A 19,901-nucleotide genomic window follows, 5' to 3' on the forward strand; every position below is an offset into this window, starting at 1 on the left:
ACCTTATTGGTCTAGGGCATGAATGGACATCTCTACAGCCGTCAGCAAGACATCAGGCTATTATGTTGCCTCCTAGTTCCAGGGACAAGGATGTCTCTATGTGGGTGCAGAATATACTGAAAGGAGAGAGTGACCAGCAGGAGGTTGTTGTGCACATTGGTACCAACGATATAAGTATGGAACGGGATGAGGTTCTCAGAGACAATATAGGAAACTAAGCACAAGGTTAAAAACTAGATCCTCAAGGGTAGTACTGGTGCCAGTGCTAATGAGGGTTGGGATAGGAGGATAGAGTGGATGAATGTGTGGCTGAGGAGCTGGTACAGGGGGCAGGCATTCACATTTTTGGATCATTGGAATCTTTTCACTGGCAGAAGTGACCTGTACAAGAGGGATGGGTTCCATCTGAATTAGAAATTCAACATGATAGTGAGAAAATAGAAACGGCTGGGGTTGGTACAGTGAATATGCAGAGCAAGTCAAAAAGTCAAGGCAGACAGGAGGTTGGCAGAGATTGAGGCAAGACTGATAAATTAAACTGCATTTACTTCAATGCAGAAGCTTGACAGGTAGGGCAGATGAACTCAGCATGGTTGGGAAAATGGGACTGAGCTATCATAGCCATTACAGAAATGTGGCTCAGGGATGGGCAGACTGGCAGCTTAGTTCCAGGATATAGATGTTATCAGGAGGATAGGAAGGAAGGCAAAGAGAGGAGTGGGAGTGGTGTTTTTGGGTAGGATTAATCTTGCAGCTATACTTAGGAAAGATATCTCTGGGCGATCATCTAGTGAAGTTATATGGGTGAAACTGTGAAATGAGAAAACGAAGATTATCTCATTGAGATTGTACCATAGGCTCCCCATGAGTCAGTGGGAAATTGAGAAACAAGTATATAAGATGATTTCAGATATCTGTAAGGATAATAGAGTTGTAATGGTAAGGGATTTTAACTTTCCAGACATAGATTGGGACTGTCACAATGTTCAGAGCTTGGATGGAGGAATTTAAGTATGTACAAGAAAACTTTATTCTTCAATATATTGATGAACCTCCTACAGAAGGAGCAACACTTGATTGACCTTCTGTTGGGAAATATGGCAGGGCAAGTTATGGAGGTGTCAGTGGGGGAGCACTTTGGGGCAAGTGATCATAATTGTATTAATTTTAAAATAGTTGTGGAAATGGATAGGACTGAGTAAAAAGTTAAGGGTCTAAATTGGAGTAAGGCCAATTTTGACAATATTAGACAGGAACTTTCAACAGTAGCTTGGTTAAAGCTATTTGCAGGTAAAGGGAGGTTGGGAAGTGGAAGGCCTTTAAAAGTTAAGTAACAAAAGTTCAGATATTCCCGTTAATGTGAAGGGCAAGGCTGGTGGCTGTAGAGAATGATAAATAACTAGAGAAATTGAGGCTCTGGTCAAAAAAAGGAAGAAGCATATGCCAGGTATAGACAGCTTGGATCAAGTGGATCCCTGGAGGAGTATAAGGGCAGTGGGAGGGAAATCAGGAAGGCAAAAAAATGACACAAGATATCTTTGGCAAATAGGGTTAAGGAGAATCCATGGAAATTCCATAAGCACATTAACAGCAATAGAGTAACTAGGCAGAGAATAGGACCCCTTAAAGGTTAGTGTGGCTGTCTATCTCTGGAACCAAAAGAGATGGGTGAGAAATTAAACAAATATTTCATGTCAGTCCTTATTATGGCGATGGGCAAAGTTAGGGTACTTTGGAAATAAATAGTGATGTCTTGAAAATAGTTCATATTACAGAGGAAAAGGTGCTGGGGGTCTTAAAACATATAGATAAATCCTCAGAACTTTGTGGGAAGTTGCATCCTTTGCTGAGATATTTGTACCATCAACAGCCAAAGGTGAGGTGCTGGAAGACTGTAGAGTCGCTAATCTGGTGCCATTACTTAAGAAAGGCTGTATGGAAATTCCAGAGAACTATAGATCAGTGAGCCTCATGTCACTGCTGGGTAAGTTGTTGGAGGAGATTCTGAGGGACAGGATTTTATATGCATTTGTAAAGGCAAGAATTGATTAAGGATAGTCAACATAGCTTTGAGCTTGGGAAATTGTCTCTCACTGACTTGATTGAGTTTTTTGAAGAGGTGATAAAGAAAATTGATTTAAGGCATAATGGTAGACATCGTCTACATTGACTTAAGCAGACAACAAGGTTCTGCATGACAGACTGATTAGTAAGGTTAGATCACATTGGACCTGGGAGGAGCTAGCCTGGTAACTCTGTTTTTGAAACCTGTAAACTTTTAAAATGTTTCTCCTTGCCCACAAGGGATTTCAGCTTTACTCACAGAACCTCCAGTGTTTATTTGCTCTGAGCCTCAATTTGGGACCTTCCTAAAGTCTGTCGACACCCAGTTCGTTCTGTAATTATTTTCGTGCGACTAGTATTCCAGTTTAGGGTTCCTAGTTCACACTCGCAGTTGCATGTCCCTCAACAGGTCTGAATATGTTTTTAAACGTAGACTGTAAATTCTGCCTTGATGAATCTTGCAACAAAGTTCTCTTCTGTAGGGTTCTTGAATATTCAGTTCTTTGAGCTGCTGACTGTCTCAATGAGCAGTCTTCTTGAAGCTGTGTCCAAAGATGCCCTGAGAACTCCAATGTTGCTAATTCACAGGAGGCAGCTAAGTGGAGTATGTACCACTCTGCACCAGGTTATAAGATGAGTCCTCACCACATGTATGGGCTACCTGGTGTATTTGTGGCACACTAGCCTGTTTCCTGTAGGGATCTACAGGGCTTTCTTCATACAGCATTATCACGACTAGCCTAACTAGAAGAGACTTCAGTCTTGAATAAGACATGGTTTATTGTGTAGACAGCAAGTTACCAAGTCACATTAATGAGGTAGATATCGTTACACAGACAATGAGGAGTCCCAGATGGTAGGTCCTCTTACTCCTTCAAGATAGGATCATAGAATTATACAGTGTGGAAACAGACCCTTCGATCCAACTCGTCCCACCGACCAGACATCCCAAACTGACCTAGTCCCATTTGCCAGCATTTAGCCCATAAACCTTAACCATCCCTCTGAATCCCTCTTAATCATGCCTTTTAAATATTGTAATTGTATCCATCTCTACCATTTCCTCTGGCAGCACGTTCCATACACGCACCACATTCTGCATGAAAAAGTTAGTCCTCAGGTCCTTTCCCCTCTCACCAGTTTTTGGACGACCCCACTCGGGGTGGGAAAAAGAGCTTGGTTAAACCCGCCCCCATCCATCCTCCTTATGATTTTATAAACCCCTCAGCCTCCGATGCACCAGTGAAAAAAAATTCCAGCGTATTCAGCCTGTCCCTGAAACTCAGACCCTCTAGCAACATCCGTGTAAATCTTTTCTGCATCCTGTCAAGTTTCACAACATCTTTCCTATCGAAGGACAACCAGAATTGTGCACCGCATTCTAAAAGTGGCTTCACCAATATCCTGTACAGCCGCGATATGACATCCCAACTACTATACTCAATACTCTGACCAATAAAGGACAGCATACCAAATGCCCTCTTTACTATTCCATCCACCTGCGACTTCACTTTCAAGGAACTATGAACCTGCACTCCATTGTCTCTTTGTTCAGCAGCACTCCCAAGGACCTTACTGTTAAGTGTATAAGTCCTGTCCTGATTTGCCTTTCCAAAATGCAGCATCTCACATTTATCTAAACTTCATCTGCCACTCTCAGCCTATTGGCCCATCCTGTCAGTTTCATTGCACTCAGGTAACCTTGTCACTGTCCACAACATCAGCTATTTTAGTCATTTGCAAACTTACTAACTATACCACCTATATTATCATTCAAATCATTTATATGAAGAACGAAAAGCAATGGACCCAGTATTGCTCCTTGTAGCACACCTTTTGTCACAGGCCTCCAGTCCAAAAATCAACCATCTACCACCACCCTCTGTCTCCTACCTTCAAGTCAATTTTGTATACATAAAATTGTATACAATGGAATACATAACAGGTTGTTGGAAAGCTGGGAGTATATGATGTTCTTGAAGCTCAGATCCGGTGTTGCCACTGCAACGAGCAGGTGTCATGAGATATGGCTATGATGAAGGAGGTCAGTAGCAGGGAAACCATTTATAACAAGACTTAAGAACTTTATAAAAATTCAAGTGATGCCAGGACAATTTAGAAGCGTAAGCAGACAAAGCCTAACAGAAGAAGAATGATGAGGGGGGCTGATGCCACTGAAGGAGTGTATCCAGCAATTAAACTGCAATACAGGCAAGATGTGTTTGTTTAAACTGCACACAGCAGGACTCAATCAAGAAAATAATTGTGAAAGAAACAGGACTGTATGGATGAGTTGGGCTGAAGGTTCTCTTTATGTACAGCGAGATGGATTCATTTGGTAAAGCTGTCACTGGGATTCATTCCAGTTAGGGAAACTGAATTTGATACTAAATCTGTGATTAGTGGAATTCTTCTCAAGAAACTGTGACAAAGACAGGAATTGTTTATTCATTCATGGGATGTGGGTGTTACACGCTAGGCAACCACTTCTTGCCTATCCTTAATTGCCCTGGAGAAGTTGTGGTGAATTCCCTTCTCGAATCTATGTGGTACTGCGGGTGCAGGGACACTGAGTGTAATTAAGAAGGGCTTTGACCCAGCAACAGTGAATGCACAACAATATATTTCCAAGTCGGGATTTTGTGTGGCTTGGAGGGAAACTTGCAGTAATGGTATTGTCCAGGCTTGAAAATTGGAGGAGGCAAGTTACCTGCTGCCAAACTATATGGCAAGTCCAGTTCAGCCTCTGAACACCCAGGATGTTGTTAAAGAGGGATTCAGGCATGCTAATAATTGAATATATAGAATGCCAAGAGGCGATGGTTAAATTCTCTCTCAGTGGATGGAGATGGTCTTTACCAGGCACTTGTGTGATGTGCATACTTCTTGCCACTTCAGTCTTTCATTTTTCTCTTTTCCTTTTTTTCCCCTCCTCTTTCTCGCTCTCTGACTCAGACTCTAGGCTCCTGCTATTGCTCTTGCGCTCTCACCCACTCGCTCGCTGTCGTGTGCGCTCTCTCTCTCCCCTTCCACCCCATCTCGCTCGCTTGCGCGCTCTCTCTCTCTCTCCCACCCTCTCTCGACCCCCTCCTCCTCTTTTCGCAGCTCATTGTAAAGATCCTTACTCCAGTGAGACATTCCAAGTCAGCAGCATAAAGTGTAATGATTGCATCATCCTGCTGACTTCGACAGTGGTAACTGTTAGTAATTGTCAACAGCGTAATGGAATCCTTTTAAAACCAAATGGTTGTTGATTCCTTATGAATAAACAGACCGACATTGGCTCAGGTTATTTTGCTTGTGTCTGTGTTTATGATATCCAAATGAGTTAACCATTTTCCGATACTTTCCTCATTCTGGAATCGTGAAAGTTCTGTTAAACTTTCCATTCCTTAGGACCTAATTCTTTTCAGCTGGGACTTTGGAGCTGCTCCAACACTCACTCTCAGATGGGCTCAGACAGTTCAGTTATGGTGGCAGCTTCTGGAAGGAATAGCAGGGAGACTGAAGCACAGCAAACAAAAGTGAACCTGACATTCAAACCCCTGCTCGTCAATTGTTACATGTAATGACCTTTTTGCTGGATAGCCCCAGATTTTACAGCTTGCAGCTGGAATTCTAAACTGTTCCAGATTGAGCACCCAGTTTACGTGTGCTGATTATGTTCCCTTATTATGGGAACTTGGCAGTTGCAACTGACTCATGTCTAGGACAATGTTTGAGTTATACCTTTATCACTTTCTGGTCTGAACAGTGCTTTTCTTTGCTCTTTCCTTTGATCTGATGAGCCCAACAGGTTTACTTCCTCCGGTGTTTGATTTTGAGAGAAATTTGGGGCTTAACATTACATAAGATCAGTGCGCACATGCGTAATCCAGTCTTCAGTATCTTCCTTTCAGGGTTGGGCTAATGAAGTGCATGTGTTTTCTCCACAAGCTTGGTGGCCATTACTCCTATCCCCCACAGTGGCTGTAGACAGGCTGACTATGGAATATTGCACAGCACTTTCTTTTATTCATTCGTTGGATTGCTTATCCCTGATTGCCCTGGAGAAGGTGATGGTAAGCTGCTGCCTTGAACCAGAGCAGTCCTTTGAGTGTATGGGCACCTATAGTGACATTAGGAAGGGAGTTCCCGGATCATAACTTCATGACCGTGAAGGGACAGTGATATAGTTCCTGGTCAATGTGGCTCAGAAAGTAACTTGCAGATGGTCGTGTTCCAATGCATTTGTTGTACTTGTCTTTCGAGGTGATGGGAGTCGTGTGTTTGGAAGGTGAAATTGAAGAAACCTGGATGTGTCTGTCTTTACAGGAGCATTTCATATAGGCACCACAGACCTTCGGCTAACATGTACTTTCCTCCTTTCCTAAAAGCCAGGGAATTCTGTTCAATTGTGGAGATCCTACTAATGCTTTATGTAGGCAAAGATTTCTCATGTAGAAGGATGTAGACGGGATTTGAATATTAGTATCGATATTTTGTCATTAACCCCCCCCCCCATTTGATAATTTGATTAATAATTGCAGTAGGGAACATAGAAGTGAATGTAAATTAAACATTCTGCTGCTGGACTGCTGAGGGTCGAAGTGGAAGGGTATATTCAACTTTGCATTAGACAAAATGATTTCAACAGAAATTGTGATAACAGTACAACTATGAGCCAGAGAAGTCATATAAGGAAAATAGTTGAAGCTCCTTGGCAAACTGTGGACAGGTTTCCTTTCCTCTTGAGATCGATTTAAATATCATCAGCAAATTTGGAAATTCCACACCACTGAATTCTGCTTTCTGGTATCCCATCTCCTCTATCACAGCAGTAATTACACTTCCACAGTATTTCAATGGCTAATGCACTTCAGTGTGGCCCGAAGCTATGACATTACATAGATACTAGTTCTTTTTTTGACCAAACTTTCAGTCTCCCCTCTTAATGCCCACAACTCCTGAACACTGAACTGAATGACAAGTTCAAAAGTTCACTGAAATTTGGATTCACCGCACCTGTTAATTTTCTGAAATGTTACATTTGCGTTGTCTCGAGTTTTAAATCAGGTTATGCCTATCCGTAAAACTCCTCAATGTAAAGATGATATGTAAGCGCAAGCTTCTATTTGTGCAAAGGAAAAGTAATTTTCTTTTAACAGGTAAAATTCTGGTAAATTTAGGAAAGATTTGGGAAATTCAGTCGGAATAGGTGGCACCAGGTACTGAGTTTTCATTGGTACAGGTATGACCAACTGCACTTTGTGGTTCTATAACAAACTTTTCCTTTGTCCAAAGGATAAAGTGGAGTTGCCTGCTACTGTTTGTAGCCACTCCTGCTGACAAGGTCCTTTTGCCTGTCTTGCACCATCTTCTCTCATCCACAATCATTCATCATCTAGCTACATCTAGATGAATCACTCTTAATGCTGCCCTCCCCTTTGCCCGCTATAAGCAATCTCCAGCTTTTCAGCTCTGATAAAATAGTTGAAATGCTGACATTTTCTTGAAAGAACGTAAGGACTACGAGCAAGAGCAGGCAATTCAGCTTCTTGAGAGAAAGTGAGGACTGCAGATGCTGGAGAGTCAGAGTCAAAAAGTGTGGCGCTGAAAAAGCACAGCCAGTCAGGCAGCATTTGAGGAGCATCCCTGATGAAGGGCTTATGCCCGAAACGTTGACACTCCTGCTCCTCTGATGCTTCCTGACCTGCTGTGCTTTTCCAGCACCACACTTTTCAATTCAGCTGCTTGAGCCTTCTCCACTACTTAATAAGAATGTGGGCCTCAACTCCAATTTCCTGCCCATTCCTGATAATATTTTAACGCGCTAATAATTAAAAATCTGTTCACTTGAATTTTGTCAGCATTTCAGTGTCCACTGCTCTCTGGTAGTGAATTCCACGGATTCACATCCTTTGAAAGAAGTAATTCATTCACTGTTTTAAATCTGCCACCCTTTAAACTAAAACTGTGACCTCTTGTTCAAAATTACCCCATAAGGGCAAACATATGCTTTTGTCACTTTGTAGAATTCCTTTTGCTCTTACAATTTCAAGTAACTCTTCATTTGTATTCCATGTATATGAATTTTTTAGCAAGTCCTTTTTTTAAATTCATTCATATTATTAGTTGTACTGGCTGAGTGAACACCATTCACTGCTGATGTCTCCTTTCATCACGTTTACTAACGATCAAGAGTAGATTAATGGGGCAGTAATTGGCCAGTTGGATTTGTACTGCTTTTTGTATACACCATCTGATGTGGTGGGATTTGAACTCTGGTCCCTAGGATCTTACCTGGATCTCTGGATCACTAGTTCATCAACAATGCCACGAGGTCATTGACATTGCATCCTCATTTCTGTTTTCTTCCATAGATTTTCATGTTTCTGAGGCATCCAGGGGCATAGATAAAACCTAACATCTAATGAGTTTTTTGCTAACATCTAATAAACTTTTGTTAAAAGCTTAAGCTTTCATCTTGTTGGCACTAATTGACTGAAATTACTTTGGCTACGCCTTTGCGTTCTTTGAGTACTTCACACTTCCCCTAAGGCTGCTTCAAGCACCATTCAGAATGGATCAATTAGCTGTGAAGTGATATAAACAGTGTGTGTTGCTGGCTCACTGGTAAATTTAATTAGATGGTGATGATTTTGCATAATTAGGTGCTGTCCTTTGCGTCACATTAAAGACCTGTATCATGGAGCTCTTTTCAGTCAAAATACACTTTCTTAAAGGAGAAGGAAATGGCCAGAACAGAAGCTTTTTGTATAAAATACTCCTATTTCTTTTATTAATGTTGTGAAGGTGCCAGTGTTGGATTGAAATGGACAAGTCAGAAATCACATGACATCAGGTTATAGTCCTACAGGTTTATTTGAAGTCATGAGCTTTTGGACAGTAGCCCCTTCATCAAAAGATCATACAAATGGTGAGAGTTCAATGTTGAATAATACCTCTATGCAGGTGATCAAAAGTATCAGATGGTGAGAGTAAAATGGGGGGTTGAGAGCATGGAGCTGAAAAAGCACAGCAGGTCAGGCAGCATCTGAGGAGCAGGAGAATTGATGATTTGGGCATAAGCCCTTCAGGAATGAGGCTGCCTGACCTGCTGTGCTTTTCCAGCACCGCACTCTCGACTCTGATCTCCAGCATCTGCAGTCCTCACTTTCTTCCAGTGTGAGTAAAGTTTCAACAGCTAAAGAACAAGCAAAGGGATGACCTATAATCCCATTAAATGCTGTGGCAGTACCAGTGTTGGACTGGGGTGGACAAAGTTAACAATCACACAACACCAGGTTATAGTCCAACAGGTTTATTCGGAAGTACTAGCTTTCAGAGCACTGTGCATGATACTGATCTTTTGCTATAAATTCTGTGTCTTATGATCCTACTCCACTAGTTATCTGACGAAGGAGCAATGCTCTGAAAGCTGGCCCATCAAATGAGGCAGAGAGATAATTACAAAAAAATAAAAATAAGGTTGTGCTGGAGACAGACCAAATGACTGCAATAGATTAGATTAGATTACTTACAGTGTGGAAACAGGCCCTTCGGCCCAACAAGTCCACACCGACCCTCCGAAGAGCAACCCACCCAGACCCATTCGCCTACATTTACCCCTACACCTAACACTACGGGCAATTTAGGATGGCCAATTCACCTAACCTGCACATTTTTGGACTGTGGGAGGAAACCGAAGCACCCGGAGGAAACCCACGCAGACACTGGGAGAACGTGCAAACTCCACACAGATGCCCGAGGCACTGTGAGGCAGCAGTGCTAACCACTGTGCCACCGTGCCGCCCTAACACAATAGTATCGGATTATAGGTCATCCCTTTGCTTGTAATTCAGCTGTTGACACTTTTGATCACCTGCAGAGACTTATTTATATGCTCTTTTGATCTCTCGGCCTATAAATTCTGCATTCTGTGTGCTTTTCTCTCATTTTAGCTAACAAAGGGGCTACGCTCCAAAAGCTTGTGATTTCAAGTAAACCTGTTGGACTATAAACAGGTGTTGTGTGACTTTTGATTTTATTAATGTAGCACCGTGACCATTGGGAACCTTAAGGTAGCATTATGATATGAAAACATGATTGTGCATTAAAAGGGAAGAGGCCTTCTCTCCTGTTGAGGCAACACCTTGCTGAATAAACAAAGTACAAATGTGGGCCAATGTCCTGAAACTCACTTCCTATCAGCACTATGAGTTCACCTCCACCACATGGATTGCAACAATTTGAGAAGTTGGCTCACCACCCAGGATAAGAGGGATGGGCAATAAATGCTGCTCTCAGCCTTGACGCTGAAAGAGCAAAATAAAGTCCTAAGCCTGTTGCCCATTTTAACAAAAGGCCTTTCTTTGCACTTTGACTCTTAAAAATTGCTCAGCTTTTAAAACCAGCATTGCATTTCCCCAATCACTTCCAGAGGAGAGTGTGAAAAAGCCCCACTTTCTTTGAGTCTTTCTTTCCAGCTGCAACCTCCCCTGTGGCGCTTTATAGTGTAGTCCTCCTATTGATGTGGTCCTACATATGGTCTTCAGCTCTCATTGATGTAAAGGTTGCATTGTTCACACTGAGCTGTGTCTGCAGGGCCAGATGTGCTTTAAAACTAGTGTATACAAACTTGTGTATGTGCCATATAAAATCACAGACAGCAATCATCTGTCTGAGGCTGGTGAGCTCCATTGTGGCTGGGGAAGATGTATATAAACCTGTAGTGCTGGTGATCTGCATGGTGATTCTCCTCCTGCCTCTGACTCCAAACTGAATATGAACACTCTAGATTCTGTGCTATGTTAAATAATTTTGTTTGAGTACAAGTTAATATTCCTTGATTTGTAATGTTTTATTCCATTGTTGCATATTCGGTGCTAGCAGTAAATGGGTTTTAAGGGTCATTTTTACGATTGGCTACTACAAGTGATGTGACCACAATGGATTGCCCAAATCAAGATTGTTCACTGGGAAAAGGATTTGTTTGCATGTGGGCCACAATACACAATTGATGTCTTCTGCACTGAAAATGCAGCTAAATGAGTTTTCAGGTGCTTTATTCTTAATCCAAGATATTTCAAGAAAGATTTTTTGTTGCAGTATTATACGAGCTACAGAGACAAAGTCTTTGCTTGTTTTCCACCAGTGCTGTATAGTCCATTCAGTAAGTCTGTTTCTTTTCATTTGACTTTGACTGCCTTCATGACTCATTTAGTGTGTCATCGCTCAGAATACATTGATGAGCAAACTCCAGTGGCCAGACATTACTAGTTTTCACAATTAGCAAGTTCACTGGCTGTGTTTTCTTTGGGTTTTTCTGATCCTTTTTATGTTTCTAGGAATCCATGTTAATATATTGGGTGCCCAGTCATTATGAATAAAATTTGAAAAAAATTCCCTTGCATTATCCAGCCATTTGGGTTGAAATAGGCGACTGAGCAGCAATTGTTGAATGTGTGACCAAATAAGACAAAGGCGATCAGCTTAAAGAAGATGATGTCTATCCCCTGAATGAATTATGTTTAAATGATTCTGCTGTGTTTTTGGATTATGTCAAGCCTGCATTGTATCAGACTGATCAGTGCTGTAGCCCTGTCCTAGAATCATTGGATAATCTTGCAGTGTTGAGACAGATTGTCGTTCAATATTTCTTTATTAATTTGGTTTGGTTGCCATAGTCTTTTATTTGTGGGCCATGAAGTCAACTAGGCCCCAGTTGCCAGTTGGTATTCATATGGCCTTCAACACTTCGGATCAGCTCAGAAACTTTAAACAGATAAAGTTTCAAAAGCATGAACCTTGACAGCTGCCTCAATACCTGTACTTAGGTGCACGAGGAGGGGGACATTCAATCTTATTGGAGGAGGTGGTCTTTCCAGTTTTGTGAGGGAAACCATTCTGGAATAAATACTTTGTAGATTAAGGTTGCGGGTAATCTCTAAATGATATCTATATGATCGAGTTGGGCAAAGAATTGAAGCAGAATTGCAGAAACATGGCTGTTTGTTTAATTCCTTCCTGTGAATTATTGGTTTCTTTTAACAACTTTGGGAACTGCTTTCTGAGCATACCTGGAGCTTCCCAAATTAACCTATGTATATAATGGCAAACCCAACACAGAAATGCATAAACACTACATCAACAGGCCATTTGACCCAAACTTTCCACATCTCCATACAACCAAGAGTTATAGAGTCATACAGCCCGAAAACCGACCCTTTTGTCCATGCTGACCAGGTATCCCAAAGTGAACTAGTTCCATTTGCCTCCATTTGGCCCATATTCCTCTAAACCTTTCCTATTCATGTACCTGTGGAAATGCCTTTTAGATGCTGTAATTGTACCAATCTTCACCACTTCCTCTGGCAGTTCATCCATACACGATTCGCCCTCCGCTTCCTTTCAAATCTTTGCCCCCTTCACGTTAAACCTACGCCCTCTAGTTTTGGATTCCTTACCCTGGGGAAAAAACCTTGACTAGTCACCTTTTTCTGTGCCCCCTCATTATTTTACAAACCTCTATAAGGTCACCTCTCAGCCTCTGATGCTCCAGAGGAAAAAAGTCACAGCCTATCTAGCCTTTCCTTATAACCCAAATCCTCCAGTCCTGTCAACCTCCTTGTAAGTATTTTTCTGCACCCTTTATAGTTTAACAACATCCTTCCTATTGTTCTGCACCCATTTATTCAATCTAATCTCCTGTGTAGGCATGGAAGAGGATTTGTGAACCTCTCTGTAGCTGGGAATGGAAACAGGTAGACTCTGAAAGTAGTGTTGCTGGCTGGCACATGTGTTAGTTCCTACTCCTGAGCCAGTTACCTACAATTGGGCAGCAAACCTATGCTGTTTCCATTAATTGGCTGTTCTTTGGCAAATCCCATTGTTGCCCACACAGGGTGCCCCACCAACTTGAGTTTGGTGGATGGGGGAGAGGTGTTGGCAGGGGGAGGGGTGAGATAGGTTCAGTAGCCCACAGGGAAAATCTACACTAAGTTTTGTTCAATCAATAAGTCTGGAAGTGAATACTTAACCTTTCAATTCTCTTTTTAAAGATTCTTTTCTTCTCTGTTAAATTGCAGACCTTATCCCTTATGTTTTATTTTTAACTCCTTTTATCTTGCTTCTCAAATATTGGTGACCATGACCCTTTTTATGTACTGGTTCCCAACCTTGTATAACTTTAGAACTTCTGTTATATTGCCCTGTAGACCGTAGTCTGTTAACCAATTGAAAATCACCCAGTTTTGAGTCTTTATACCTTGTCATGAGTGTGCAAATATCAATCTGTCATACACTCTCAAAAGCCTTCATATACTACCAATAACCTGAAGCCCAACAATACATTTATGAGGCTTTATTATGTTTTTATATAAACTCTTCATTCGTTCTTTATGTTCCAAAGTGATAAAAATCTAGTACTGCATTGTCTTCTCAGCCCTCTCTGAGACCCTGTTTTAATGTCCTGCAAACCTGCAAATCCCTTTGTCTTTCCACAGTCCCAAGCCTAGGTCCCATTCAGTCTGTAATTGCTACAGTTAAAACTTTAATCCCCCAAAATGCATCAGCTCCCAATTGCTGAAACTGAATTGCATCCACCTTCTCAGCTTGTTTTCATTATTTTATCAATGATTCCAATCAATATGAATTCATTTTTAAAGGGTCAACAGAATATTAATCAAAATTACAGGCATTTAATGGTTTTCTTACCATCATCATGAGGAATTTCAATTAAAACAATTTTTCAGCTATACAATGCCCCAAATTCTTAAATGTATAAAGGCAGGTTCTTCTCACTTAGTGTCTTGATCTCATTTTTACATTGTCTGGCTACTGACTCCACCCCACACCCTGATCATTGTTTGCAGCTGAACTAGACCATTCATAACTCTGCTGCGTTTGATCTTGTGGTTAACTTTCAATCACATCTACTTTACCACCAAGATAATCTGCTTCTACTGCTGTAACAGCTCAAACATGCTCATCCATGCCTTTCTAACCTCTACACTGTCCTGAATGGCTTCCCATTTTCATGCTTCATAAACTTGAGCTCAATTGAATTCTGCTGCCTGTACAAGAACTTACAGCAACTTCTTTTCACCCATTTTTCCTTTGCCTGCTGAACTACCTTAATTCCCAATATGGCAACACCTGATTTTCAAAACTCTGATTCTTGTTTTCAATCTTTCAATTCGGTTCTTTGTAATTTCCTTGAGATCTTCAACTCTCATTAAATAGTGGTCTTTTCCACCTCTTGTGTCCTGTACATCCTCCATTTTAACTGTTTCACTATTAGTCATCCCTTCAGTTGCCAAGGCCCTGAGCTCTGGGATTCACTTGCTAAATCTCTCCACCTTACACCATTTTCAAGAAGTTACTTTAAAATCTACCACTTTAAACAAGCTTTTGATCATCAGTTCTAATATCTCCTTGGATGGTTTGTTATAAATTTCCTATGAAGTGCCTTGGTGGGATTAATTTACCAGGTCAGGGTTGCTCAATAATTACAAATTATTGTGAATAATTAAGATTATTAAAAGCTAATTTGAGACATGATATTTTAAAGTAAAAACTCTGCCAATGTTTTCTTTTTGGGAAGGTGCTGACTGTTTACTGGGATATAGTTTTGTATATGCTAGTTCCCTCTGATACTTCATTTAAAAGTGCCCATACTTTATGTGCATACTCAATAGGGAGAGTTTGGATGATCACCTGAGGCCATGATCACCTGAAGTCCAATCTGTAAACCTGCAGGAGTTTGAATCATAGTCCTTCTGGTAACCAATCTCTGATTTTCCTCTCTGCACGCTGAGTGAGACAATGTGGCCTATTACACCGCCGTTAGCAGGAAGGGACAGCTAACACAATGTGTACCATACCTGGGATTTTCATTTCTCCGTTCACTGCCTTGGTTGCTGGAATGGGGGAAAAGATGGATGGGAAGGTGGACATTTTAGTTTTTTTTATTTCAGTTACCCTTCAGTGACGCAACAGAATTGTTTCAGGTACACAGGAAGTACTGGCCACTTTCTAATGCCCAATTTCATGATCTAACTGATCTAACCCAATTTTACATCAAGTACTCTTGTATCAAAGAATCGAAGCTTTAATGAAGCTTGTTACCTGACTACTCCCCGGCAACAGTGCAGAGAAGAATGGGCCCAGGCAAACCCTCAAATGAGTCCTTATTTACTTTTCTGGGGCGAGCACAGGACCTGGCGTCCGAAGCAGTGTTGGTGAGGTAGGTCCAGTGGCGACAGATCACTTGGTCCAGGCAGGCGGTGATGGCAGAGGAGAATCGACCAGCAGCAAAAGATGGTGCCTGAGCATCAGTGACATTGGTTGGGTCCAGTATAGACTGTGACGAAGCAGTGGAGGAAGGATGGCAGTGGAAGCATCATTAATGATGAGGAGCTAGTTCAGGACAGATGGACTCTCTTTCTTTCTTTTTTCCCTTAAATTATTCAAAATGGCATTGAATTGTGACACCAAATGAAAGCTTTTCACTGTATTTTATTGTATTCTTCCTGTAAAATACATGTTACAATAAAAATCATACATTCAAAAGGAAGGATAGAGTAAGACCTATCATTTTACAAACATTTCTCTTTCTAATGCAGGGAATTAAGTGAAGATTCAGATTATTTGTCATTCTTTGTCATGCTGCAATTTGATCCCTCTAGTCCCATATTATGGAAAGATTTATCTGTGTTGGTTTTCTTGGTTCTAATTCCTATAAGTCATAGAGACACAGCACTGAAGCAGACCCTTCAGTCCAACTCGTCCATGCTGACCAGATATTCCAACCCAATCTTGTCCCACCTGCCAGTACCCGGCCCATATCCCTCCAAACCCTTCCTATTCATATACCCATCCAAATGTTGCACTTGTACCAGTCTCCACCACTTGCTATGGCAGCCCATTCCACCCATGCACCACCCTCAATGTAAAAATGTTGTCCCTTAGGTCTCCTTTATTTCTTTCCCCTCTCACCCTAAACCTATGCCCTCTAGTTCTGGACTCCCCCACCACAGGGAAAAGACTTTGTCTATTCAACCTATCCATGCCCCCCATGATTTTATAAACCTCTATAAGGTCACCCCTTAGCCTCTGACGCTCCAGGGAAGACAGCCCCAGCCTATTCAACTTCTTTCCCTATAGCTCAAATCCTCCAACCCTGGCAACATCCTTGTAAATCTTTTCTGAATCCTTTCAAGTTTCACAACATTCTTCCAATAGGAAGGAGACCAGAATTGCACGCAGTACTCCAAAGGTGGCCTAACCAATGTCCTGTTGGCAACATGACCTCCCAACTCCTGTACTCAATACTCTGATCAATAAAGGAAAACATACCAAGCGTCGTCTTCACTATCCTATCTACTTGCAACTCTACTTTCAAGGAGCTATGAACCTGCACTCCAAGGTCCCTTTGTTCAGCAACACTCCCTAGGACCTTACCATTAAGTGTATAAGTCCTGCTAGATCCAACACCATACCAGGTTGTAGAGGACTCATTTTAAGAGAAGGTGTGTTCAGTGAACTTCTACATGATGCTTATTACATTTGGGGACTCTTTCACCCAGGTGATGTGTGTCTGTTAACCATTGTACTCTGTTCCAGTTGTTAAAGATTAACTACATTTGGTATGTTTTTTTAAAGAAAGTTAAATAGGAATTAGAAAATCTAAACTCTCTAAGTCTGGCCTATTGCAATTTGTATAGTTTGGTTGAACAGCTGGTTAGGAATAAAATGTCAAGAGAGGGGTAAGAACATCAAATTTTCAGATCCTGCCTCAGTTCTATGATACCCAGCACTAGAAAGTATACACAAATTATATCTTTATAATTTATATTGCATATCCAATGTCTTTATGGCCACCCCAGAGTACGTCATAGTAAACAGTTAGTTTTTAGGTGTTATGTAAAGAGATGTGGTAACTAGATTTGACACAACAAGATCTTGTATGTCGAAATAAGCTAAATGATTAGTAGTTTTGGTTCAGGGTAAATCTTGAAGAAGGGCTCATGCCCGAAACGTCGATTCTCCTGCTCCTTGGATGCTGCCTGACCACCTGTGCTTTTCCAGCAACACATTTTCAGCTCAGGGTAAATCTTGGTCTGGAAGTGGAGTCAGCTTCTCTAGCCGCCTTTGAATACTACAATGGGATCTTGTACATTCTGCAGGACACAGACACAGGGATACAGTTCAGTGTTGCATCTAAAATACTGCATCAGATTAACCTTAATCCCACAGTGTCTCAGTACAGACTTGTGTGTCAACTTTGATTTGTTTCAGTCTCATAAATATTGAGGAAGGAATCAACTGTGTCCGACAAGAACCCTTGTCGGAGCATAGTCAGTTGTAATTTGCTGTCCTGCATACAACTGCTCACTTTTGGAAAGGAATTGGAAGGCGTCTGGTATTGATGGAACTGAACTTCCATCAATCTATGCCTTCAAGAGAGGAGGGGGAATGAATTGGGGATTTGAGGAAGGTAAAGTTCAGTCCCATTAGGAAAGCATTACTGTCACTGGTATTGTCAATGTAAGTCATGCATATTGACATTCAAGTTCATTGTCTCCAGTCCAAGCAGACCCCTCAGTTATGTTGCTTAATTATTTATTAATGAAATGTATAAAATATATAGGCCTTCTGTTTGTTAGTTCTTGATAAATAAAATTTCTAAAATACATAGAGGAGTTGATTAAGGTAAGTGTACAACAGTGTGGCATGTGGGTAGACTCCTAAATGTAAAAATATCATGAACTCTGTTTTGAAAACAAATGTTTTACGTTGTCTGATTAATCAAGCCTGACCATGGTTGCCACTGCAGCATCATTTTGGTAATGCTGACTGGTTTGCTTTTTTTGCCATTTGTTGCAGATTGATGAGCTATATGAATCTTACTGCATCCAGCGAAGATTACGGGATGGTGCAAACAACATGGTGCGGGCGTATACTGTATCTCAAACTAGCAAAGAAGCAAGAGAGAGCTTGGCTGAAGCTAACAAGGGCTACAAAGAATACACTGAGGTAAAACCAGAAGCTGAAATATTGTAACTGGAAAATAAGGAAATACAGCTAAGCTTGGTGCATTCTCTTTCCATAGGTTGGGCTGGATCTTTGAAGATAAATAAATGTTGTGTTGCTGAAAAATGTGGATTATGAACTGCCTCTGTTGTTTGCTGATAATAGTAACTACAATTCAAAGCTATATAATTAGCTATGAAGTGCTTTGGAATGTCTGTGAGCATGTGCTCTATATGCAAATTTCTTTTCCATCTACTACAAATTTCAGTATTGAAGATTTATATGTTCCAATGTTATTAACATTTGTTATTTTTATCTCTGATATATGTTTATATGTATCTTGCATAATTAGCAATGACACGGAGTACAGTATCAAAGCATGGTCTGACTGGTATATTGTAGCTTCCTTAAACTTGCATTAGATGTAGCATTGTCACAATCTAAAGAAGTCCCAAAGGAGTGTTTTTCAAAGGTAGTCTATATTGTAATGAAGGAAAATTGCAACTAATTGTGCACAGCAAGCTCCCCAAAGCATCAGTGAAATAAATGACCAGCTAATGTTTTAATCATATTGGTTGAACAATAAATATTGTTGTGGTTGAACCAAACCACAGGAATTCAAAGTGGTGTTATGGGATCACTTGCATCCACCTAAGAAAGTGGATAGCAATGTTCCCTCTAATTTTATTTTGCTACATGATTTCTTTAAGATTGTAGCACATGTCTGCAGCCCCGAGGACATATTGGCAGATGAGGTCTTAGTTTAACATGTCAACTGAAAGACACAAGCGCTGTAATACTTCACTCTCAACACTGAAGAGTCAACTTTGATCAATTTGAATTTATAACATTTTGATTTAAGAGCTAGAGTGTTGCCAACGTATCAAGGTTGCAACACCATTTTATATATTGCTACATTCTGGCCCCTGTCTTCACTCTCTGAAACACCAAACAATAATCCTTGGTGGTGCAAGCAAGAACTCTGTTCAATGCCTCTCCCTTTCTATAGTCGGTAACTCGGTGAGCACAGCAGGACGCATGGTCAGTTGATTATTTTTTGCCCTGCCTTCTAGGGGGGGTTGGAGAGGTCTGGACAAGAGTCCTTGACTCAGTTTTTAACAGTATCACTGAAACTAAACCTCCCCAAATTGGGAAATTTAAGCATGGAATAATGTTCCACCGCTCCACAGTGTCATCTGCATTGTGCATATCTGATTTGAATGATCAAAATAATGGCATTTGGTCAGTCTTCCATCATCTCATGAATGCCCATTTGGCATTGACTGGCCCAGTCTGATCCCGAGAGGGCATCAGTGCAGCCACGAGGAAGTTGCTAGTTTTTTATACCTCTTTTCAATTGTGGCTGATATTTCAATTTGAGAGGGAACATGAGAGGGTATAATGAGCATGTATTGAAAATTGTGTGTTTGGAGTTGTCTTTCAATCCCAACACTTCCAAAGTGCAACCAATGTTTCAAAAGAGGGCAGGGTATGGGGCAGATTGTGAACCCACTCAGTTCTATTAACAGGCCAGGAAGAGTCAAGAGGTAAGATCTAAATTGGAAATTGCCAAATCCAAAGAGTCTGGTGCAGAGTAGTAGACAGCTGTCAGATTTAATGTGGGGAGTGGCAATTATTTTCCCAGTAGACTGGAGTCAACACCCTCCACCCCTTGGTTTTGCTGTGCAATTGGATACTACAATTTGACTGGTTGTTTGGCCAATTCTTGGAGCACTTAGGCTTCTGGATGCCCAAATTCCTGCCTTTCCTTCGAGCTTATTGCCCGTAATTCAGAATCAAACTTGCCTCCTGCTCAGTTA

At 41.1% G+C, this 19,901-nt stretch overlaps 1 protein-coding gene across 5 annotated transcripts in view; it reads left to right on the forward strand.

Annotated features, from left to right (window-relative positions):
- Nucleotides 1–19,901, forward strand: part of ripor1 (RHO family interacting cell polarization regulator 1) — a 342,903-nt gene that overhangs the window by 238,257 nt on the left and 84,745 nt on the right. For all 5 annotated transcript variants that reach the window (XM_043707051.1, XM_043707049.1, XM_043707047.1 and 2 more), the window contains one exon: nt 17,935–18,084. In XM_043707051.1, the coding sequence (XP_043562986.1) occupies nt 17,935–18,084 (150 nt within the window). The remainder of the gene's footprint in view (nt 1–17,934; nt 18,085–19,901) is intronic.

The sequence above is a fragment of the Chiloscyllium plagiosum genome, chromosome 17 (genome assembly GCF_004010195.1).
Source record: "Chiloscyllium plagiosum isolate BGI_BamShark_2017 chromosome 17, ASM401019v2, whole genome shotgun sequence".
NCBI lineage: Eukaryota > Metazoa > Chordata > Chondrichthyes > Orectolobiformes > Hemiscylliidae > Chiloscyllium > Chiloscyllium plagiosum.